Genomic DNA, 20,378 nt, shown 5'->3' on the forward strand with positions numbered 1-20,378 from the left:
TGTTATCCTAGAAGAATACGAATATAAATATCCAATGAAAACAACTTACTACGCTACAATATACTAACGCACGTGATTGAGCGCAAAGGTAATACGTAGCCTGAATCGCGCTCGTTCCAATCGTTAAACGGCATCTGGCACTTTACTCTAGTTTTGCATATCCGCTACAATTGCGCGTAGAGAAAGATCAACCTATCTACGTGATTTACATTCCCTGGCTTTTGACCAAGTTTCCTCGCTATGATATTGTACTTGAACGATCCGTATATTAGATTTCATCTGTCCATTCGAAGACGCAACAACGACGATCGAAGGACGATCGAAAAACGAGAAATGCGTTGCAATTATCGATGCAACGTACTTTAAACGATCGATTAAAATCGTACGCTTTCTGTTACATCATGTTGTTACAAGTATAACGATTAGACAGTTTGTGTGTGTGAAATAAATCAAAGTATCAGCTTCGAATATATGCCAAGGAAGTTGATATCGACGTTTGCTCGAGTAGATAATGGTACGGAAAATAGCGGTAAAAATTGCAAAATCTTAAACGTCCTGTTCTCGATCTTGAACGCGAAAATTGGAATTACTACTTCCGGCGATGGCGATATAGCGTTCCCAGATAACGTAGCAACTTGTAACAATGTCCTGACTAACGTGCGATCGATTCCTTTTCCAATGGTAAAACCGTGATTCAGGTAAAACCAGTTTCTTCCTATATTCTCGACGAATTCTAAATTCCGTGATCGTAGGACCACCGAGAGGTGGTCATTTCCGGGCGTATTACTCGTCGATTCCACGTTCTGTGTATTCAGGTACGCGTATGCGTGTATTCGTACGTAATTACGTAAACCAGATGATACGAGCAGCGGTCACGGTTCACGATTGCAGTTACTTATACTGAAATGACTGAGGTAAGATGGAGTAAGTGCAGACTGTAATTCCGTCTGAAGTAAATGCGCCCACGCTGTCGCGCCAAAGAAGGTCAGAACCGAAGCACGGATTTGTCGTATTCGTTCATAGAACGTTCAAACCAGCTTAATATACGAGCCGGCCACGGTTTACGTTCCCCTGTAAAACTTGTTCGTTAATGCTCTGAAAATGGTGCAATATTTTTGCTTAATAACGCAGTCACGGGACACTATGGTTCTCACAACTTCGACGCGGCTATTCGCTCGTAATGACCACTTTCTCGCCCTTCCTTCGCGCATAACCTTTTCGACCAACATAGATATCTTGTCCGTGGAAACGTTTAACATGATTCCTACACGACGCAAATTAACCAGGATAACGTACGATGTTGCGCGTTTTAAGGCGAACGTATCGAATTCCAACAAAACCAACATCTGCTCGGCAGTGTAACGTAAATTCGAAAATTCGCAAGACGCATTGACGATCCACTGTACGTAAACGAGCTTCGCAGAATTTTACAGTGTCCTTAGCACGCACGCCTTAATAAGCGGACGAAAAGGTAACAAAGGTCCTCGCGAAAAAACCCTCCCACCTCGTTCCTTCGTCGCAAATTACGATCCATCGTCGATGAATACGATCCTTTTTTTTTTTTTTTCTTTTTTTCAACGGCAGAGATATTCCACCGTAGGGTGCGCAATCTGTGGTGTCAATTAACGTACGAAACGGCAAGAAATATTTCCGTACACGGACGACCAGTTGCATGTATTTTTATAAAACACGAACGAAGGATCACGCGCAGCAAGCATATTCCCGCTCTTTTACGCCGGCAATATAGTTCTTGTTATTAAACCGTTACACAACCCGGCTCGTTCCTCTATACAAGATGTCAGAGAGGATGTTAGACGTCCTAATGTAGGGTAGTTTATCTCTCCATAGAAGGTATAGCCGTATTAGGAAAACCCTATTCGCGGACTATAATATTTCGTACGCAATTACGATTCAGACGTCAGCGACAAAGCTGAAACGCTGCAACAGTATCACTCGGTATGATTGTAAGATACGCTTATACCGTATTTAGCAGGCGGATGCTTTAACGCGAACATATTGCACTTTCGATATACACGCGTATACGTCTGTATCTGGCACTAACAGTCAACGTTATGAAATGGATTTATAATCGCGCTTCACGCGTTTCTCGCTGTTACGCAATCGAGCCACGTTAGCTAATAAACTCTATGAAAATCAAGGTGTGTTTCGATCCTTCCAGCTAACTCGCCGACGAGACGGTTTTTTAAATATTTCATTTCACGGGGAAACGGCGGAAAGTTCACGGGGACGCGTTGCGCGTTTCTTGCGTCGCAAGTTGAAAGAACGACGATTCAAAGAGCAGAAACACGTACTTTGAGACAAATACGCTGGTGAATATTAACGACCATGTTAATGGAATTCCTTCGATGCAAATATCGTTGTATTATAATATTCGATCGCGTTATAATAATATTTACTACGATACACGATTTTCAAACGTTACGTAGTTTAATTAGAGAGAAATGTCTCTATCAAATAGCCAGGGAAAATTTGAATCGAACTCTTCTATTCGAAGTCTTAAATCGCTATGCCAACGAAATATTTAAATTAATCAACTTTTTCGAACAAAACAGGGGCTCCGCTTCATACTCGGGCATCGCATAAATAACTTTAATCTCATAAATCTGCACGAAGCTTTACACACGGATACGATACGAACAGCGTATATACGAGAAGAGAAGCAGTCGCACGGATGGAGGTCGTTTAAACCGAGTCGTAAGTGTTTGAACGAGCAGAAACCGGACGATAGTGTTGGTGTACGCGTAGAAACATGTACGCATAACCATGGAGACCGCGTGGGACCTGTTAGCCCCGCCCTATACCGACCAGATGTCATTACTCATTACGCGCTACGTCGTTGCGGGTTCCTCCTTCTTGATTAAAGGGCCAGAGAAAATCGTTCGATCGGACATCACCCCGTCTTTTTGCTTCTGTTCTTGCTGCGCGTTTCGCCTTGCTTCACAGGTGCGTGCTACGAATCAGCAGCGATCCCGAACTTATTGTTCGGAATTTTAATTAGTTCCCATATCTTGTCGTCGGAGAGAAATCTTTGGCATCGGTTCTTCTCTACCAAAATTTCTTGGAATCGTAATTCAGAACCACACCCCCAATTTTTACCGGACAGAGGTAAGCCTCGAAGATTAATCGAACTTATCCGAAGTTGTTACGGACTGAACGGTCGACCGAGACGGTTGATACCTCGCGAGTCGATGTAATCGAGTTTTTCGTGCGCGAACGATACGATATCTAGCGGTAGAATCTATAAAAACGTTGATGCAGTTCGCGCATGCTGATCTGACACGTAGTTCGTGCAGTAAAATAATAATATCGCAGAAAGCGATCGTTCGCGTCATTCCCCGTGGAGACATACGCGATTCTAGACGGAACGCGGTTACGTACACCTGCCAACGTAACGACCAGCAGGATTATTCACGTAATGTACCCAGCGGAGATACACGAGTCACACCTGTTGCTTGGTTCGATACACCGGGTGCTTTCTCGGTGTTCGTTCACCCGTGGCGTGCCAACGTTTCCCCTCTGACTCATTCATCCGCAAAAAACCTCCGAATTATCCACAACATTTTGACCGGACAAACTCGCTGGTGACCAAATTCGCGAAACTTCCTCCTTATGACCGTCTAACGTAGTCGAAGTAAGTACCCATATGCGAATATTCAAGCACAACAGCTAGAAATATTCCATTCTCTCTAATTTACACTGCTATGTAATCTTAGCTGAATATTATGCATTGCGTTGTCTCCGTTGACTCGTGTTCCCTTCCAATTTTCATGTGTGATACGGTAGAACTTCGTTTACGGTGTAGATACGTCGATAGATAAAACAGTACCGATGATCTAATAAATCCGATAATATAAGTTCGATAACTATTCCCACCACGTGCTCTCGTTACGGTAATTCCGATAATAGGAATTGACATTCGCTCGTTCTGCATCCGAGATGCATGCAAATTATTGTGAACGCGAATGAACAATTCACTACGTTACACGATAAAAACTTAGCTATGAATTCGTATATTTGAATCTGAACGTTAACTTGCTCGTATAAACGATGCGTAAATTTTCTCTAATTACAGACGATTAAATTCTGATTCGTAAAAATATGGATCCGCTTAATTCTTTCCTTTTATTCCTTTTTTATTATATTTTTCTTCAAAAATAGACGAAGGAAAGAATTGCGTTTCAAGCATAAGCTGCAATAGGAGATAACGATATGCAAAGCGGAGAGCAAAATGCCGTTTGTTTCTAAAACAATCCCATGGTTCGCTATCGTTTCACGTCGAATAGTCACATCTACGGTGTACGTAAATGACACTTGCGCGCACACAACGCAACGCAACGCAATGCAACGCATAGAGGCACGTTCGTGGAACACTGTAATACTGGTTCAGTACATTATATGTACATAGTAGGAGCCACGACCTGGGAGGCCTCTCAGATAATGCAGAAAGAAGAACAAAATGACGATCGAGGCTAAAGGAAGCCTGTCGAGCATATCTTATACAGATATGCATTATGCGTTGTTCGCATTAAACTTCTTGCAATATCTCGTACATGTGTGTGTTCGCTATTTCCATTGCTAACCTATTTAGCAATATCATGTAGCGATGCAATTTTCCTCTCTTGTTTTATACGATTTCAAATTTTCATGATTTATGACATAGCAGTTGCAGTAAGGAAACGTAATGTGAACGAGAATCGCACGAATTTTCTAATAAAAATAAATAGAATTGCAAACTGAAGTAGCTCTGTATAGGTTAGGAACGGCTTTCAATTTATTCGAGAAATACCTTGGAAATCACTATGTACGATAGATTTATTACGCTATTCGTATCACAATAGTACTATATGTTCTTTTTGGCAATTCGAGAATGTATAGATCTTATAAATCTCCCTGTCCTCGAATCTCGTCGCAACACCCACGATCGACGCGACGATAAGTCACGCGTCTGTTAATTCCTTGAAATAGTTAGTCGTGTAAATCATCCACCGAATTTATCCATACGTTATATAAGACTAATCGGTCAGTTTAGAAAATGGACGACACGCAAATTTCGAGTTTGTAATTCTGTCGGTGACGAACTAGACACGTAACCACTATCGTTATTATACCATCGTTACCTATACTATTATTCTTTGCTACGGTGGTACTTCGTTCCGAAGAAAATCTAACTATATCGATGCTTTGTCCCATGGTTATTCATAACCTCATTGGCCAACATTTGACAATAGAGAAGACAGTGTTTCTATAATATAACCTAAGACAACAATTGCAATTGATTTATCTTCAAGATTCGGATTGCAATCGAATATTGAGCCATCCACAATTAATATCCTACATTTTGCACCTTTTTTTGGATCCGAAAACGTTTCGAACGAACGATCGATGTCGCAGAGTTAGTTTCGGTATTAAAAATAACTTTCTACCTATTTAGGAACAGTATTACGACCAATCCAACCAAACGATCGCTAAATTGTTCTGACGTTTTGCTGTCTCTATGAATATGTACTTGGTATTTCGCGGAGGGACTTAGGGATAGCGATTTGCGTGGGATTGGAATGTTTGGGCGCGATCACGTTTTGCTGAAAACATACATATGTCTACGAATGTATATATGTACATAGTATCTATTGCAGGCCGTCGACCTCTCTAGGAACTATTTAAACGTTGCTCGTATCTGCCACGACATTAATACCTAAATAATCGATCTATCGTACGTTACGTTCAAAATTCCCTCGCATCTAGACCGGTTCTACTCAATGTACATAGTGTGTACATAAACACTAGTAAATATCTACGAGCACACGATTGTTTTCGTAGATTAATTTACATCTAAAATTGCAAATTTATCGCGAAATTATCAACTAATCTTACTAAAGATCGTAACGCAACTATTAGTAATTGTTAGATGACTACACGATTAGGAATAGAAAATGAGCGGAATGTTTAAATCAACCTTAGAATTATCTTACGAGCCCGTTAGATTTGCAAATCGGATTGTTTCGAGCGGCAAAAAAGAAAACAAGCTTACTATAAAACTGTAGTCGCTATTGTCGAATGTCATGTTTTATTTCATTTCTTATTGTTTCTATACAAACTACGGAATGTTCCGTATATCCTCAGATATATTAAATAGACAAAGTTTCGTTATAAACAATGGAAAGAGGACAACCTTTGTATACGCATATACAAATTTCCCGGTAAAGGATGATGCGAGTGAAATCACTTACGCATAAATCGTAAGTGAAACGCAATTACTCTCTGTTCCAGGAAACTTTGATCCTCGAAGAGCGTAAAAGCATCACGACTGAGAACGCGGCGAGTCGTGATGCTGGCTTACTCTTTCACCTGTTATCAAGGAGACTTCATTCACCGCGATACGATGGCGCAACCTGAATGGTGCTGCCATTAAGTGGTTGCCTCGCTCAAGTAACCTTGCTTCCTTCAAATTGAATCCGCATTAATCCTAAGAGAATGCAATATATATTACTCATAACCTATCGGATATCCCGGTTCGATAATATATTTTAAGTTGGTTTTTGACTTAGATTCAAACTTATCTTTCCAGCAAATATAATAGAGACTTCAAATTGTTGAAATAATTGTTAACCTAGAATCATATATCAGGTCGCGATATTTGGAATTTATAATGTGACAATGTCAGATAAAGGCGTAAAAAGTTGAACCCTTCGACACGTCGCTCGAAGACGACATGACAATACCTGCGACTTCAAAAATATTACAAGCGCTTCGAAGAATGTCCGACGATGCACACGCGATTCATTCTTTTTCTGTACGTGCTATTTTATTTTTCGAACGAGAACGATCGTCGGCCCAATATTTCCCTTCGCGAGGCGACAACTTCACCTCGACTGTCTCTCGTACGATAGACGTTAAGATCTGGCAGACAGTTCGACAAGTGCTCGCGTGCACGTATGCACGTATCATGGACACACATACACAATGAAAGAACGAGAGAAAGAGAGTGCAGGGACCGTTTCACGAATCCGGCCGTACGAGTCCGTTGCAGCAAAGCCAGCCAGTTACTAGGCAGACACACTCCGGTCCAATGCAAATTTTCTCGACACCCGAGAGCACGGATCTGCTAGGCGTGTAGGCGAGAGATGTCCATCCTCTTACAGGACCAGTCTTCTACGTGTATGAGTATGAGACGCAAACTCGTTGGTAGTGGTGCCATAGGCGTCACCTAGAGTCCAACTCATGGTTCATTGGAGGAATACAAAAATAGCTTTGATTTCACTTATGGTTCCAACTACGTATTACATATTCAGTTTGTCGCACCTGCGAATGCACTTGTCGTAATTGCTATGCGAAAATGTGAAAATGTGTTTACGATATCGGAAAGGGAAGAGTCGAGATTATTTCAGAGATTATAATAGTTCGACCGAAATTAATCGATTGTTCAAAGATGTAACATCACTGTGCTGTTTAAGTATTCCTTCACTTTATTTATTAATTCTTTACCATATATATATTTACTTCCTTTTAGGGTTGTTAAAACGAATTACGAAATCAAAATCGTTTCAGTTGCTTTCTGTTTCAGCTGCGCCCAAAGATATCTGAAAAGTATAATAAAACTATACAAATTTGATAAAATCAAGATGACCTTGAACAATTCATTTATTTTTATTTCGTTTTGATGCGAGATAGTCGAGAATTAAGTCTTGCAGAATAATATATTATTTATTTATCATATGCAAATTATTATATAAAATATGCAATTCGTTTTTACTAGGGTGCATACATCTGTAACACGTATGTAATTTTATAAAATCTGTTTATACTTATTTAAAGGATCATCACACGTGAGTACATACATACGTAGTAACGTCGATCACGTAGTGACCTTATGGCCTATGGGGCAGCTAACAATAAGTCTGGAAATCCATGTACCTCGCGCATGGTGGCGCCCATGGTTGATACACAAGACCGGCACACATCGTAGTGGTTGATACACGGTGCCTATTGGGCGACTCTGTAGGTACATACGTACGACTCCGCAGGATCACGTGCAACTTTCCATATTGAGGAGTTTTATAGCTGCGTCTCGGTAGTAGGATAACCAGGGGCGCCTACACGCGTTCGACTTCGACCGCTTCGAACAGAAGTGGTCAATAAGACAAACATTCGCGAACGGGGGACTGCATTCGTGAAACGTGAATGCCGGGAGTACCATCGAAGAAAAGAGATGTTCTCTGCTCGCACGGTACAACGTCTTGTAGCCGTAATGTCATTGACTAAGTAAAGCTATACAAGGACAGAGAGCAGAGAGGTTCGTGTTTGTTGGCTAGAAGAAAAGTCTTATCATTCCAAGAAGTTTAAATACAATTTCTTCTTTAAGCATTTGAATATTTGCTATCATTATACTGTGTTGATTATTCATTTCATACTTGAACATGTATCGACATAAATGTAATTTCAAATGTAATTTCAAATGTAATTTTCTTATGTAAAAAATAAAAGTAAATCAGATACAAATAACGATAGATAAGAAAGGGTTTATAAAGAAATATAATAAATTTAAATATAAAAAAATGACAATCAATTTTATTCATTAGACTGTACTTAATCTAATACAATTCTTTTAGCATTATATCTTGTAAGATATTTCGCAACATATATACAAGAAAAATAATTATACATATCTGTTAAATATTGTGTACTGTATTAAAATTACAATTATTCCTAAAGTTCAGACATGTCTAGTAAAGCATTTAGATGTGTTGGCATCCAATTCATGCCATTGTGACAAACGAATAAAACATTTCCATCTATATAAGCTTGGACATTACCAACTTTATAAACTTGTTTTGCTTCCCTGTACCGATTCGGTATTGGCATAAACAATATACCTTTTTCCTCGCACTTCTTTTGAACGAGGTCTTTGAAACCGTGAGGTATTTGTGATGCTGTCCTAACTGCTTCGGCAAGCCTCTGCAAAGGAAAGAACATAATATTATAATCGAAGTTAACATAATATCGGTAATATAATCATCTCACTTTATTATAGGTAGGTAAAACTAAATCGTACCTCCATTCTTGGTTGAGCTGTCGAAGGCATTTGTGACATAGTAGGTTGACTTCTTTCTAAGCTCGTTAAATAGGAAACTTGTTCCATTGCACCCGGTTGGTGACTCTGTGGCACGGAAACTGCTCTATTCATTATTTCTAATGCTTTTTTGAAATGTTCTGTAAGTCAATAAGCGTATGAGTATAAATCGATGACTTTGTTTGTTTAGAGGAAATTCAAAATATTTTATACTGAACACATACCTTTCACCAGCGGTTCAGCCAATATTTTTTCACTCAACATACTTTTCCATCCCATATACCAATTTGTAACTTGATCATAGTTAGGAGAATGATTTAGCCACAAGGCCAAAACTTGTAACCATTTAGGGAAAAAGAATTTATCTAACAGGCCTGCCATTATATGAGATGGAAGTAAGTCCTTCCATTCATATACCCAGTTCCATTGATCTAAATGTTGCTGATGGGGATTTATAACAAATTCTGAAAGTGCTATTTGCAATTTTGGGATGATATTTTTCACTAGGAAGGCTTCCATATCTCCCTTTGCAAAAACATTAGACCATGGTTGTAACATTAATCTGGCAGACCTGTCGGATGGGTGCCAGCCACCCAATGCGGATCCTAATTTACGTCGTATTATTGGATATATTAAAGTGTCTAAACGATTTCCTATAATAATAATAATATAACGTTACTGAAATAGTTCCTTTGTGTTTTCGTATAACTAATGGTAAATTTTTGTATGCATACGTACGTAAAAGTGGTAACCAAGGATGAATCCATGTGTGAATAGGCACTGTATCAGTAAGGGGATTCCATTCTTCTACTTCCAAGGTAAGTTTGGGGAGAACTAGCATATCTAAAATATTTTCTAATATCCAATTTGGAAGTAATGGGATCCAATGTTCTATTAATTCAATTAGTGGTTCTGGCTGCCTACATGTCCACTGCCTAAAAAAAAAAGAAGGGCATGGTAAATATACATATACATAGTACTACTCGAGTATGTTAACGATCGAATTTTCTGTAAAACAGACTACTTACTGTATAGCACCTCTGATTGATGGCATCCACGAATTCCAAACAAGATGATCATACGGGTGCATAGTTCTTGTCTGAAGAGTGGTGGTGTTACCACTCTCTAAGATACTTTTCCATTGATCGAATAATTTAATACATTGTTTTGGTTGCATCAATGGATTCCAACTAATTAAACAATCTTTTATTTTTGGACCAACAAAACTGCTAGCTAATTCACCGAGTTCGTACATTTTATATTCCTCGTAATATTTATCTTGTAAATCTTTAAAAGCGTCCGCAGTTTCTTGTAACGTTAATTGATTTGTTTCGTCCATCAATCTGTCTACGATCGCAAGAACGTTTTCTAACGTATCTATTAATTGACCGTGTTGATCTATAACTTTAGACAAGTTTTTCTTTTCTGCCTCTAGCGCAATTACTCTATCGCTTAGATGCCGTGTCCTTCTATCGTTTTGTATAATATCTTGCTCACACATATCCACAAGTATGTTTAAATTATGCTGAAGTTCTGGCAATGCAAAATTAACTTTGGACTTTTTATCGGTAACTACGACGTTTTCGTCGGGTCGCTGTTGACCCCCAGCTATAGCATGATATCCACTGAGAATTCTTTGTTCCGGTCCAGTCATATCTATAACTTTAACCCTACTCATCTCGTTGGATATTCGTACCTTTTTGTTAGGTTTCAATTTCCCATCTTCCAAAACTTGATCAACACTTCGATATATATAATTTACTTTTTTCTTAGCAGTATTTCCATCTCCTTTCCTCCATTGTGATAACTTAGCTTTGGGGTCTTTCCCTTCTTCTATTTCTTCGTCTTTCTTCTTTTCTGCAACTTTAGGACCTTTTTCCGGTCCATAAGCACCAATCGCACCTCTACCTTTTCTCAGATGCGCTTCAACTGGCGCGCTTATTCCTTGTAACTGTTTACCCAATCCTTTTCCAGGTTCAAAACCCATCTAAATAATGAACAGAACAGCAGATATAAGTATATCTGTATGGGAGTATCAACAAAATAATTATTGTTTTATATATACCTGTAGCAACAACTTGGCACCAATACCTTTTGTATAGACTTCCCAACTCCCCATCCCACTTTGCATTAATAAGGGATTTACTTTATGCTTCTTTTTACGTAAACCTGCAATATCCCCATCCGTATTTAACGAAAACGACGTACGTTGATGCACAGAACTCGGCTTTTCATCTTCAGAACTATCGGCGAAAAGAAAGTTTACCAATTAGAATACTTGTACCAATATTATAAAATGAAATAAATAAGTCTTACTATCTAAAATTTACCTGGAACTATTTGGAAACTCTTTTTGTGATTTACTCTCGTTGTCGCTTTCATCGTCATCTTTGTCCTCCGTCTCCTCTTTAGGCTTTCCAGCTTGTTGAATACCTCCTGCTACAAAATTTACAGGGGTCGTATAATTCTTTGGTCCTTTATCAAATGTTTTAAACGATGGTCTAGCAGATAATTCATCTTCGTCGCTATCATCGCCCCAAATACCTGAAATATGAAATATGAAAAAAATATAAGTTTAATATTATACTATATATAGACGTAATAGTTATTGAAACAAAGAACTAACCAAGCATTTGTTGCTTTTTTGATAATTTACGCCTGGGACGATTAATATTGAATTCATTTTCAAGGTCGTAATCCGTGATTTCAAAGCTTTCTACTTCGTCTTCCGACATTTTACTATCGTTTATTAATATTCTGTCTGACAAATTTGATAAAAACTTGTATTAAACAAGTTTTTAATGATTGTTATTATATCAAATTTATATTTTAAACAAATTTATAGTTTTAAAAAATATAGAAATAAAGCAAAACGATAATGTAACTATCAAACATTAAAGGTTATGTTGTGTTTTACTCTCACAAAATTGAACCGATATAAGTTGACTGTGTTTGGCAGTGCTGCCAACGTATAGGGGAGAACTGAGAAGAAATCTCATGGGAGGGATGCGAGCCACATTGGAGTAACAAAATATTAATACGGTGTATCATATATATGTCCATACGTATATGCTGCATTTAGTTTGGTGCACGCAGTGGTTTGGTGCACAGGTATCCGTTTATCCGTACATGTACGTTTTATGAGATCTGGGAACTTTAGAGTTGATTCGAATGCCCACAGAACCACTCTGGTATATTTAGTACCCTTCGTTTAAGATTAGATTAGAATTAAAAACTAATGAATTATTTGGAAATTAACAAGAATAATGTATATTTTAACGACTCAATTACAAATTAAAAATCTTTTTTAAGACTTTCACAATTACGTATTTACGTTCCGTTACTACGTTCGGACTTAGTAAACACAGCGATGAGTCTTCGAAGAAGTCAAAGAATGATTCATGTCGAAATCTTCACAAAGGATATATCTTAACAAACACGAAGATGGTACTCCCTTGGGGGTAGCCACTCACGTGATAATCAAACAGATAAAAAATTCTACCAAATGTCCAAATTGGACAAATTGTGAATGTGAAATTTTAAATAAAAAGTCGAAATCTGTCCTTGTCCACGATCTTTCTTCCCTTCTTCCTTGGTCACCCAAGCTGATTCAAATAGTTAAGTTTGTCAGAGAAGCGTCAGGAATAGCGTCAGGAGTTGTGGGCATTTGCTAGATCTCCATTGGAATGGCCATCGCTGTGTTATAACGGCGGTACGGCCTGGTACTACGAGTATGAACACTACCGATTCGACAATCAACAGCGGCGATTAGGCACTCGCGACGCTAGTGATAATGGTCTTAGGTTCGATAACGAATCCACGGTCAACGGGAGGATAGATATACTTGCTCCAACTCAAACGTGTACCGATCGTAAGGCGCTATTCCCTTCCTCGATGAGGTGGTGGTCTAAGTACCCCAGATCCTCGGATCGACGTCGCTGTCGATTGATCGATTTGGGACAAAAGCTGCCTGTCCATTTGCAAACATCTTAATTGCCGAAAAAACCCAGGTTTTACAGCGGGTCCTCGGGCTACCGGGACTTGTGCTGTGTACGTGCCTCAATCTCAGGTATTAATTGTCCTAAGGAACCGTTAGCGTGTTTTACCGTCCGATACCTCTATGGGTAGTTTCTTTAACGAGGGTCATAACACCGCTCCGCACCTTTGTTAGACGGAGCGCCCGTCCCGTTGACCGCGGCTACGTTGGGCGGCAGGCTGTCGCCCCGAGTCAAAGCTCACCGTCACTAATCCCGGACAATTACGATCGGCTTGGATAACTGCGATTGTTTCATTTCGGCTATAGTAGATTCTAGATCACAATGTTAGGGGGTTATCCTGAAGTTCCAGAGGGGCCCCGGCGTCCTTTCGTCTCCGACAAGTTAAAGTTCTGCATCGGCTGTCGAAGTCTTATCTTCGTGGGTGAGGGAAGATTGAAGCGTTTTAGGAGACCGCTTTATTCGTCTAGGCGGAAAAGAATTCACAAGAGGATGCTAACGTTAACTAACAAAATGCCTTTTCGTTTCCTGAATTGCCCCTTCTTACACGACTGTTTTCAATGAATATCTGGACAATATACCGTTCTTCGTTCGTACTGTATAGTATAATTGACCACTTTAGATTATACTTATTAACACTAATCCTATCGACGCTTCGTGTATACCTATTCCTTCCTAAGTACGGTCAAAATGACCGGTAATTAAAGAAGCAATAGATTTTATGATTTAACTTAGATAATGGTTAATTTACAACTAAATGTATATAAAATACTTTCATAAAATTTCGTCCAAATTTACTTTTGTTTAATTACAATTGTAGACAAATACAATTACACTTTTATTTATATAGAGATATATCTTACTCAACTTCGCTGCATTTTTTACAAATTATCTTATTATCAAATGTACATTTGCCGCATAAGTATTTCCCGCATCTTAAACAAATTTTCGTCATTTCGTAACGTTTACGATTTTTTGCTTGACAAGTTTTTTTGTAATAATGAATCTGAACTTGTCGATAGTTTTATTGCGATTCTTTATATAAAAGTAATGTATGCACCATGTTTATAACAATTTTATACTACCATACTGTAGATATCATTGCAAGTTTATTGGTTCGTAAACGTTGGCTTCTTTCGCTCTTCTTATCAAATCGTGTAAACCTCGTAATTTCAACAAACTCATTCCTGCTCATTGTTTTTGAAAAAAATGCAGGTCTCCAAATTTTATTCCACAAATATAAGACATCTAAATTTTTTTACCTGATGCACCGCGGGCATATAGCAGAGCAATAAATACATCTAGTTTTGTTGCATCCCTCTTAGTTCCCAGTACTCTAAATGCTTCTTCTTTTAATAATTTTTTTTGAAAAGTCTGGACATTTCTAGGGTAAATACTCAATAAGGAATATAAAATTATTGTCAAGTTTGATGTGCTTTACTTTTCCTTTTATAACGACTTTACACAAAATGCTCTGAGATGCTTTCTGTCTGAATTTTAGAGATAACAATGTTAGATGTCGACTAATTGACCAACAAACTACCTTAGTCGATAGGATAATAGCAAGTAAGAATATGGTCTGTAATGGCAATATTTATACGAAAGTATTGATAAGTATTGGCCGTTTTCCACCAACGGTTACTCGAGGATGTAGTTGGGAAAGCTTTTCCCGTGTTTTATCGCAATGAGCGATAACCCTGAGAAATTTCTCGACTTTTAAAATGTTTGTAACAATGGACTGCTTAGAATTATTGAATGGTTGCTTAGGATTACTACGGGCCTGAGTTAATATGTCTTGACAGCTGGTCATCTTGATCGAGGGATGAATTATGTTTTATGACAACATTACGGGTCTAACAGCTGTTATTATTTGTTATTACTGATTTTGTTTATCATTTGACCTTGAGATAGCCTTTTCTTTGATTGCATTTATTTTACAAATAACTAACATATTTTGTCGGGCGGTCAAAATGACCGTTCACGATAGGCAAGGCAGAGTAGAAATTTTTCTCAGAAAATAAAAGAGCAAACTAAAAATAAATACCGAAAAATATATTGTACGCGTGTTTTAGGAAAAGTCGGAAATTATGAAACGATATGATAAAATTTAAATATGGTTAAATTTGTGTAGAAGTTCGAGAGCGGTCAATTTGTCCGCTGCTGGTAGGTTTAGTCCGTTCGGGATTTTGCGTGACCCTCGGTTTATGGTTATGACGCACATCTGCCTTTTTCTGGGAAAGTCCGAATTTCCATCCCCTAAATTGTAAACTTTACGATGCGGACCTCATTAAGAGAATAACAAACACCCCGAGTGCCCGATGGGTCAAATTTAAAGCAAACATCTGGTATGAATCAGCAATACTAGAGGATATACGCCCACGAGAGTACACAATTACAAGATTTGAAATAATAGATTGCCATCCCATAAAAATTATAGTAAGAAGGAAAACCCGGGAAGGCATAGTTGCTATATAAGTGTAGTAACTGATGGATTCTTAGAGTAGGGACAAGTAATGATGGTAGGTTCAAAGTTTAATGTATTTTAATAAGTGATATTCGATAACAAAAGGACCGACTACAATATCGTTGCACGTCGACTCACACTCCGTATCCGCTCAACTCGCACTCTGCTTCTCGACTGACTCTCTGGCCGTTGTAGCATTCTTTTGTCATTTGCAAAGCCCACCGCACACGTGTTCCGCAGACACTCGTAGCCAGGTTCACGTAGGTCTTTTCGGCGAAGCTATTTGTTTGAAGGACCCGGTAATGCATTGATGGAGCCGACAGCGCCTCGGCTCTTCCGACATTGTCTGTAGTTAGCTCGACGTTTCTTGGGCCCTTCTCCCCGATACTACATAAGGATCAGGCGAAGCTTCTTGGGGAGTATTAACGAAGTCATATAACAGTCATACTCTTCGTGTTACTCGTGTTACTTGTGTTACTTGTGTTACTCGTGTTACCTCGTGTTACCTCGTGTTAGTGCAACTAAATTAACTAAACATAACGTTATTGTGCATCTTGTACATACTTGTGTACACTAAAGAGTGGAAAAAAATAACATACTCCGCATCTCTACTTACTTCCACCTTGAGCGTTAATCTCGTTCAAGGTTCGTGATATTAACAGATACTCAGTTGAGAATTCGCATCAGCGTCTGAAAATACAATTATCGCAGCTAAATTCATACAAGCATATTAGAGACAATTTTACGCGATAGTGCAACACGCAAATGCAAATACGTTAAAATCGGATTGATACGACTATATTACGTGGTGTTATAATGATGTTGGCGCGCTAACGTAACTCGTCCGTACATAAAACGAGTTTAAATTTCGCTCTTAATTCTATTGGCAATCCTGCTACTGCTGGGTGATCTAAATTCACACGATCGTGTAACGCGTAACAAATGGAATTTGGTGGTACCAACATTATCGTGTGACTAGAGATATTTTAGCAAAATCGCGGACTTAAATATTAGAACGTCATTTGTTGTACTGGTCATAAGTTCGTGACACTTATTATCTTTTCGATTTTGTAACGACGGTAATCCGGTTGAATGCGGTAAAACGACGGAACGTTCTCGAGTTGAAAGTTGGTGTTTTGATGTTTGCAGTTCCGGCGAAGTAGAACAACGAAACAGACCACGGGGGTCGCACGCGGGGTACCGATACGCGTGTACGGTGTTGCGCGGATATCATAAATAATTATTTTTTTAAACCCCGTCCCAGTTGTAATCGCGGTTTAATCGAAATCCTTCACGTAGCGTAGCGTGATTTCCGTGTTCGATTAATCTACGAGGTCGGTTCAACTATTGAACTCTTAATAAATATGGCGAACAGTGTAGCACCAGATTCATGGGAACAGCAGGCGGATAACGGAGACATCGGTCCACCACAGGATAAGTCCATCGAAAGCAAATTTTCCACTCTGAATGTAAATGCTGCGGAATTCGTGCCTTCTTTCTGCATTAATTCTTCACCGCAGAACAGTAATACGGCCGACAGTTCCTGCAATGTTGCTGTCATGATGAATTCTGTAACCACTTCTATGCCTCCTGAAATACATCATGGTTAGTTTTGAAATAAAACTCGATTAACCATTAATTATGTCTTTCCAAACAAATGTACAGGCTATTGATATAAAGGGAAAGCATGTAAGGTTCTTGTTATTGTAAGTCATTTGTAATGTAACTGATGCGGCTAACCCCCATTACTTTACTCGCATACTCATTCTTGTCTTTCATATATTTGTTAATGAAAGATGATAGTTGATTTCTGGGTTTAGTTTAATGTCTGTCTTCTCATTGTAAGTTGATATTACTAAATTGCTGCTTTTTGGGAAGAGACAAGTTACACACAATACATATATTTAATATTAACCCAATATTGTGCAATAATTAAACTGATGCTAAATTCAAAGCATTTATTTGTACAGCAATTAAGGGCATGAAGTTAGGAATTAGATATGTATACTATAATAATTTTGTTTATATAATGGCATTAATATAGATTAAAATATTCGTATACAAATTCTAATATTCTTTGAATAAAAATATATCAGATTTATAAGAAAACGTACTAGAGTAGAGTAAAAAGAAATATTAAATTTATTGGTTTATTTATATTTTGAGAAGAGAAGATGCGTCGTTCGATTATTATTAAATAAGACATGAATATCAAAATAATATTTCCAATACAATATGATAATGTTTTGAAATGTTTTACATAACTTAATTTTACGTTATAACAGTGTATTATTTTCGATGAATCTACTATTTTCACGACCGATAGATAAATATTAGCGGAGGTAATGATTTATTACGTTAAGAGGGTTCATAAACATTTATGGAAATAAGATGATTATACAAGATGACATGGAAATATAGGGAAATAATAAACCATAGAGAGTTCTTTTGACATTCTTCTGATTTATAAATTGTTAACGAGCATTTCTTTATTTTTGCTTTGATAGGAAATTTTTCCTTTTATTACAAATTTGTATATGTTTATTAGGTAATACTACGCCAGTAGTTCTACCAGATCCAGTGGGCAATCGTGTGGAGGAACCACCTGCTGGAGGAGGGGCTCCACCTCCGAACGTTACCGATCAAATGAATACTAGCCCAGAACATCAACCAGCTGATTCATGGGAAGAAGCAGCGGTAGATGGCGATCCTCTTTTAACTCCTGAAAATGAAGAAGTACGCCGAAGCTTTTATGTATATAATAAGATCTTTCTTAGACTTTGGTTTATCGTTTAAAAAACTCCTTTTATCAGACGATTACTTAGAATTTTTTGTTTTTTCGTTTTTAGGCTGAAAACGAAGAGGATGAAGAAATGGTTGTTAAAATCCCTAAGAAAAAGCCTGTTAAAGTAACAGAAGATACTAAAAGTAAAAAGGAACATGTTAACGTAGTTTTTATTGGGCACGTTGGTACGTAAGAATTCTATTAGCGAGTTAAGATATGTGAGAATATATTTCAATCAGCATCGACTCCATTTTGATATGTATTATAGATGCAGGAAAATCAACGATCGGAGGCCAGATTATGGCATTGACAGGAATGGTTGATAAAAGAACTTTAGAAAAGTACGAAAGAGAAGCGAAAGAAAGGAGTAGAGAGACTTGGTATCTGAGTTGGGCTCTAGATACAAACCAAGAAGAACGAGAGAAAGGGAAGACGGTGGAAGTCGGTAGAGCGTATTTTGAAACCGAGCGAAAGCATTTCACAATTTTAGATGCGCCTGGTCATAAGAGTTTTGTACCTAATATGATTGGCGGAGCTGCACAAGCTGATCTCGCGGTGTTAGTTATTTCTGCGCGGAAAGGAGAATTCGAAACCGGTTTCGATAGAGGCGGTCAAACAAGGGAACATGCGATGCTGGCTAAAACTGCTGGTGTTAAACATCTGGTTGTGCTAGTAAATAAAATGGATGACCCAACCGTAGAGTGGGATGAAAGAAGATACAACGAGTGCAGGTATGTTGTATAATATATCTTAAATTTAAGATACGATAGTCTTGTTTAGAATAGGAAATTAATTTATTTATATTATTTAGGGATAAAATATTACCATACCTCCGTAAATTGGGATTTAATCCTGCTAAAGATCTTACATTCATGCCAGTCTCAGGACAGCTTGGTTACGGTTTGAAAGATCCGATACCAGAACATCTTTGTACATGGTACACTGGTCCGCCATTTATATCCTTCATCGATTCCCTACCTTCGCTTAATCGTAAAAATAATGGGCCTTTCATCATGCCCATTGTTGATAAATATAAAGATATGGGAACAGTGGTAATGGGAAAGGTCGAGGCTGGAGAAGCGAAAAAAGGACAATCGCTACTTGTTATGCCGAATAGGGTATACTTGTTCTATTTTAACAAGATATATATTTCAATATCGAATCGACTACCTGTGCTAATATATTTTATACCTTATTACGTTTTATTAGACGGCAGTGACGGTAGATCAGTTGTGGTCCGATGACGAGGAAGTGACATCGGTTGGACCTGGCGAGAACGTAAAGATTAAATTAAAAGGCATCGAAGAAGAAGACGTAAGCCCTGGATTTGTTCTTTGCGACAGCAACAATCCGATAAAAACGGGAAAAGTGTTCGACGCTCAAGTTGTAATTTTGGAGCATAAGAGCATTATCTGCGCTGGCTATAGTGCTGTGATGCACATTCATTGTGCAGCGGAAGAAGTTAGAGTGAAAGCATTGATCTGTTTGGTCGACAAAAAGACTGGGGATAAAAGTAAAACCAGGCCGAGGTTCGTCAAACAGGATCAAGTGGCAATAATGAGAATCGAATGCGCAGGTGTCATTTGCCTTGAAAGATTTAAGCTATTTCCACAGATGGGACGTTTCACCCTTAGGGATGAAAGTAAGTATTACGGGTATAAGTAAGTGTTGCGTATATGCATTTAAATCTGAAAAGTTTCCATTTCAAGTGGATTACGATTTCTTACTTATCAACGATCGAGTTCTAACTGGTTTTTTCTTGTTACTTTTAGATAAGACTATTGCAATTGGCAAGGTGCTGAAGGTGGTGGAGTAAAGTTGCTCAACTGTGACCACAGATTGGGATAATAATCGACTTTGATAACGAGAAATACACAAGAGATGCAAGCCGAATACAGTACGCACGAGAAAAAAACGGAACTAGCGTGATTACTCGCGAACTACTGTTAATGTAACATACACTCATCTTACACAAGAAGCAAAAAAAGTTCTACATCAAAGAAAAGCACATACATCGTATGCACAGACAGTTGGGTCGGGGTTTGG

The 20,378-nt window shown here is 38.3% G+C and overlaps 2 protein-coding genes and 2 long non-coding RNA genes across 4 annotated transcripts; 2 read left to right on the forward strand and 2 right to left on the reverse strand.

The window, feature by feature from the left end:
• Positions 1 to 2,994: 2,994 nt before the first annotated feature.
• Positions 2,995 to 6,620, forward strand: LOC112213026. The gene is made up of 2 exons (XR_002946893.2): positions 2,995 to 3,652; positions 6,289 to 6,620. It is a non-coding gene; the product is annotated as an uncharacterized LOC112213026 (long non-coding RNA).
• An 846-nt stretch (positions 6,621 to 7,466) lies between these two features.
• On the reverse strand, positions 7,467 to 8,200 carry LOC112213027. Its single transcript, XR_002946894.2, has 2 exons — positions 7,861 to 8,200; positions 7,467 to 7,598 (listed from the first exon to the last, which is right to left on the reverse strand). It is a non-coding gene; the product is annotated as an uncharacterized LOC112213027 (long non-coding RNA).
• A 358-nt stretch (positions 8,201 to 8,558) lies between these two features.
• On the reverse strand, positions 8,559 to 11,823 carry LOC100749359 (tuftelin-interacting protein 11). The gene is made up of 8 exons (XM_003490425.3): positions 11,715 to 11,823; positions 11,419 to 11,632; positions 11,154 to 11,331; positions 10,117 to 11,075; positions 9,827 to 10,023; positions 9,313 to 9,741; positions 9,071 to 9,228; positions 8,559 to 8,973 (listed from the first exon to the last, which is right to left on the reverse strand). The coding sequence occupies exons 1-8, from the start codon at positions 11,821 to 11,823 to the stop codon at positions 8,725 to 8,727; spliced, it is 2,493 nt and encodes an 830-aa protein (XP_003490473.1). The 3' UTR covers positions 8,559 to 8,724.
• A 4,694-nt stretch (positions 11,824 to 16,517) lies between these two features.
• On the forward strand, positions 16,518 to 20,302 carry LOC100748884 (eukaryotic peptide chain release factor GTP-binding subunit ERF3A). The gene is made up of 7 exons (XM_003490421.4): positions 16,518 to 17,152; positions 18,096 to 18,283; positions 18,397 to 18,517; positions 18,601 to 19,063; positions 19,144 to 19,450; positions 19,542 to 19,974; positions 20,105 to 20,302. Exons 1-7 carry the CDS (start codon positions 16,912 to 16,914, stop codon positions 20,146 to 20,148), a joined length of 1,797 nt encoding a protein of 598 aa, XP_003490469.1. The 5' UTR covers positions 16,518 to 16,911; the 3' UTR covers positions 20,149 to 20,302.
• The last annotated feature ends 76 nt before the right edge of the window (positions 20,303 to 20,378 follow it).

This window comes from Bombus impatiens, unplaced genomic scaffold (genome assembly GCF_000188095.3).
Source record: "Bombus impatiens unplaced genomic scaffold, BIMP_2.2 scf_0436, whole genome shotgun sequence".
NCBI lineage: Eukaryota > Metazoa > Arthropoda > Insecta > Hymenoptera > Apidae > Bombus > Bombus impatiens.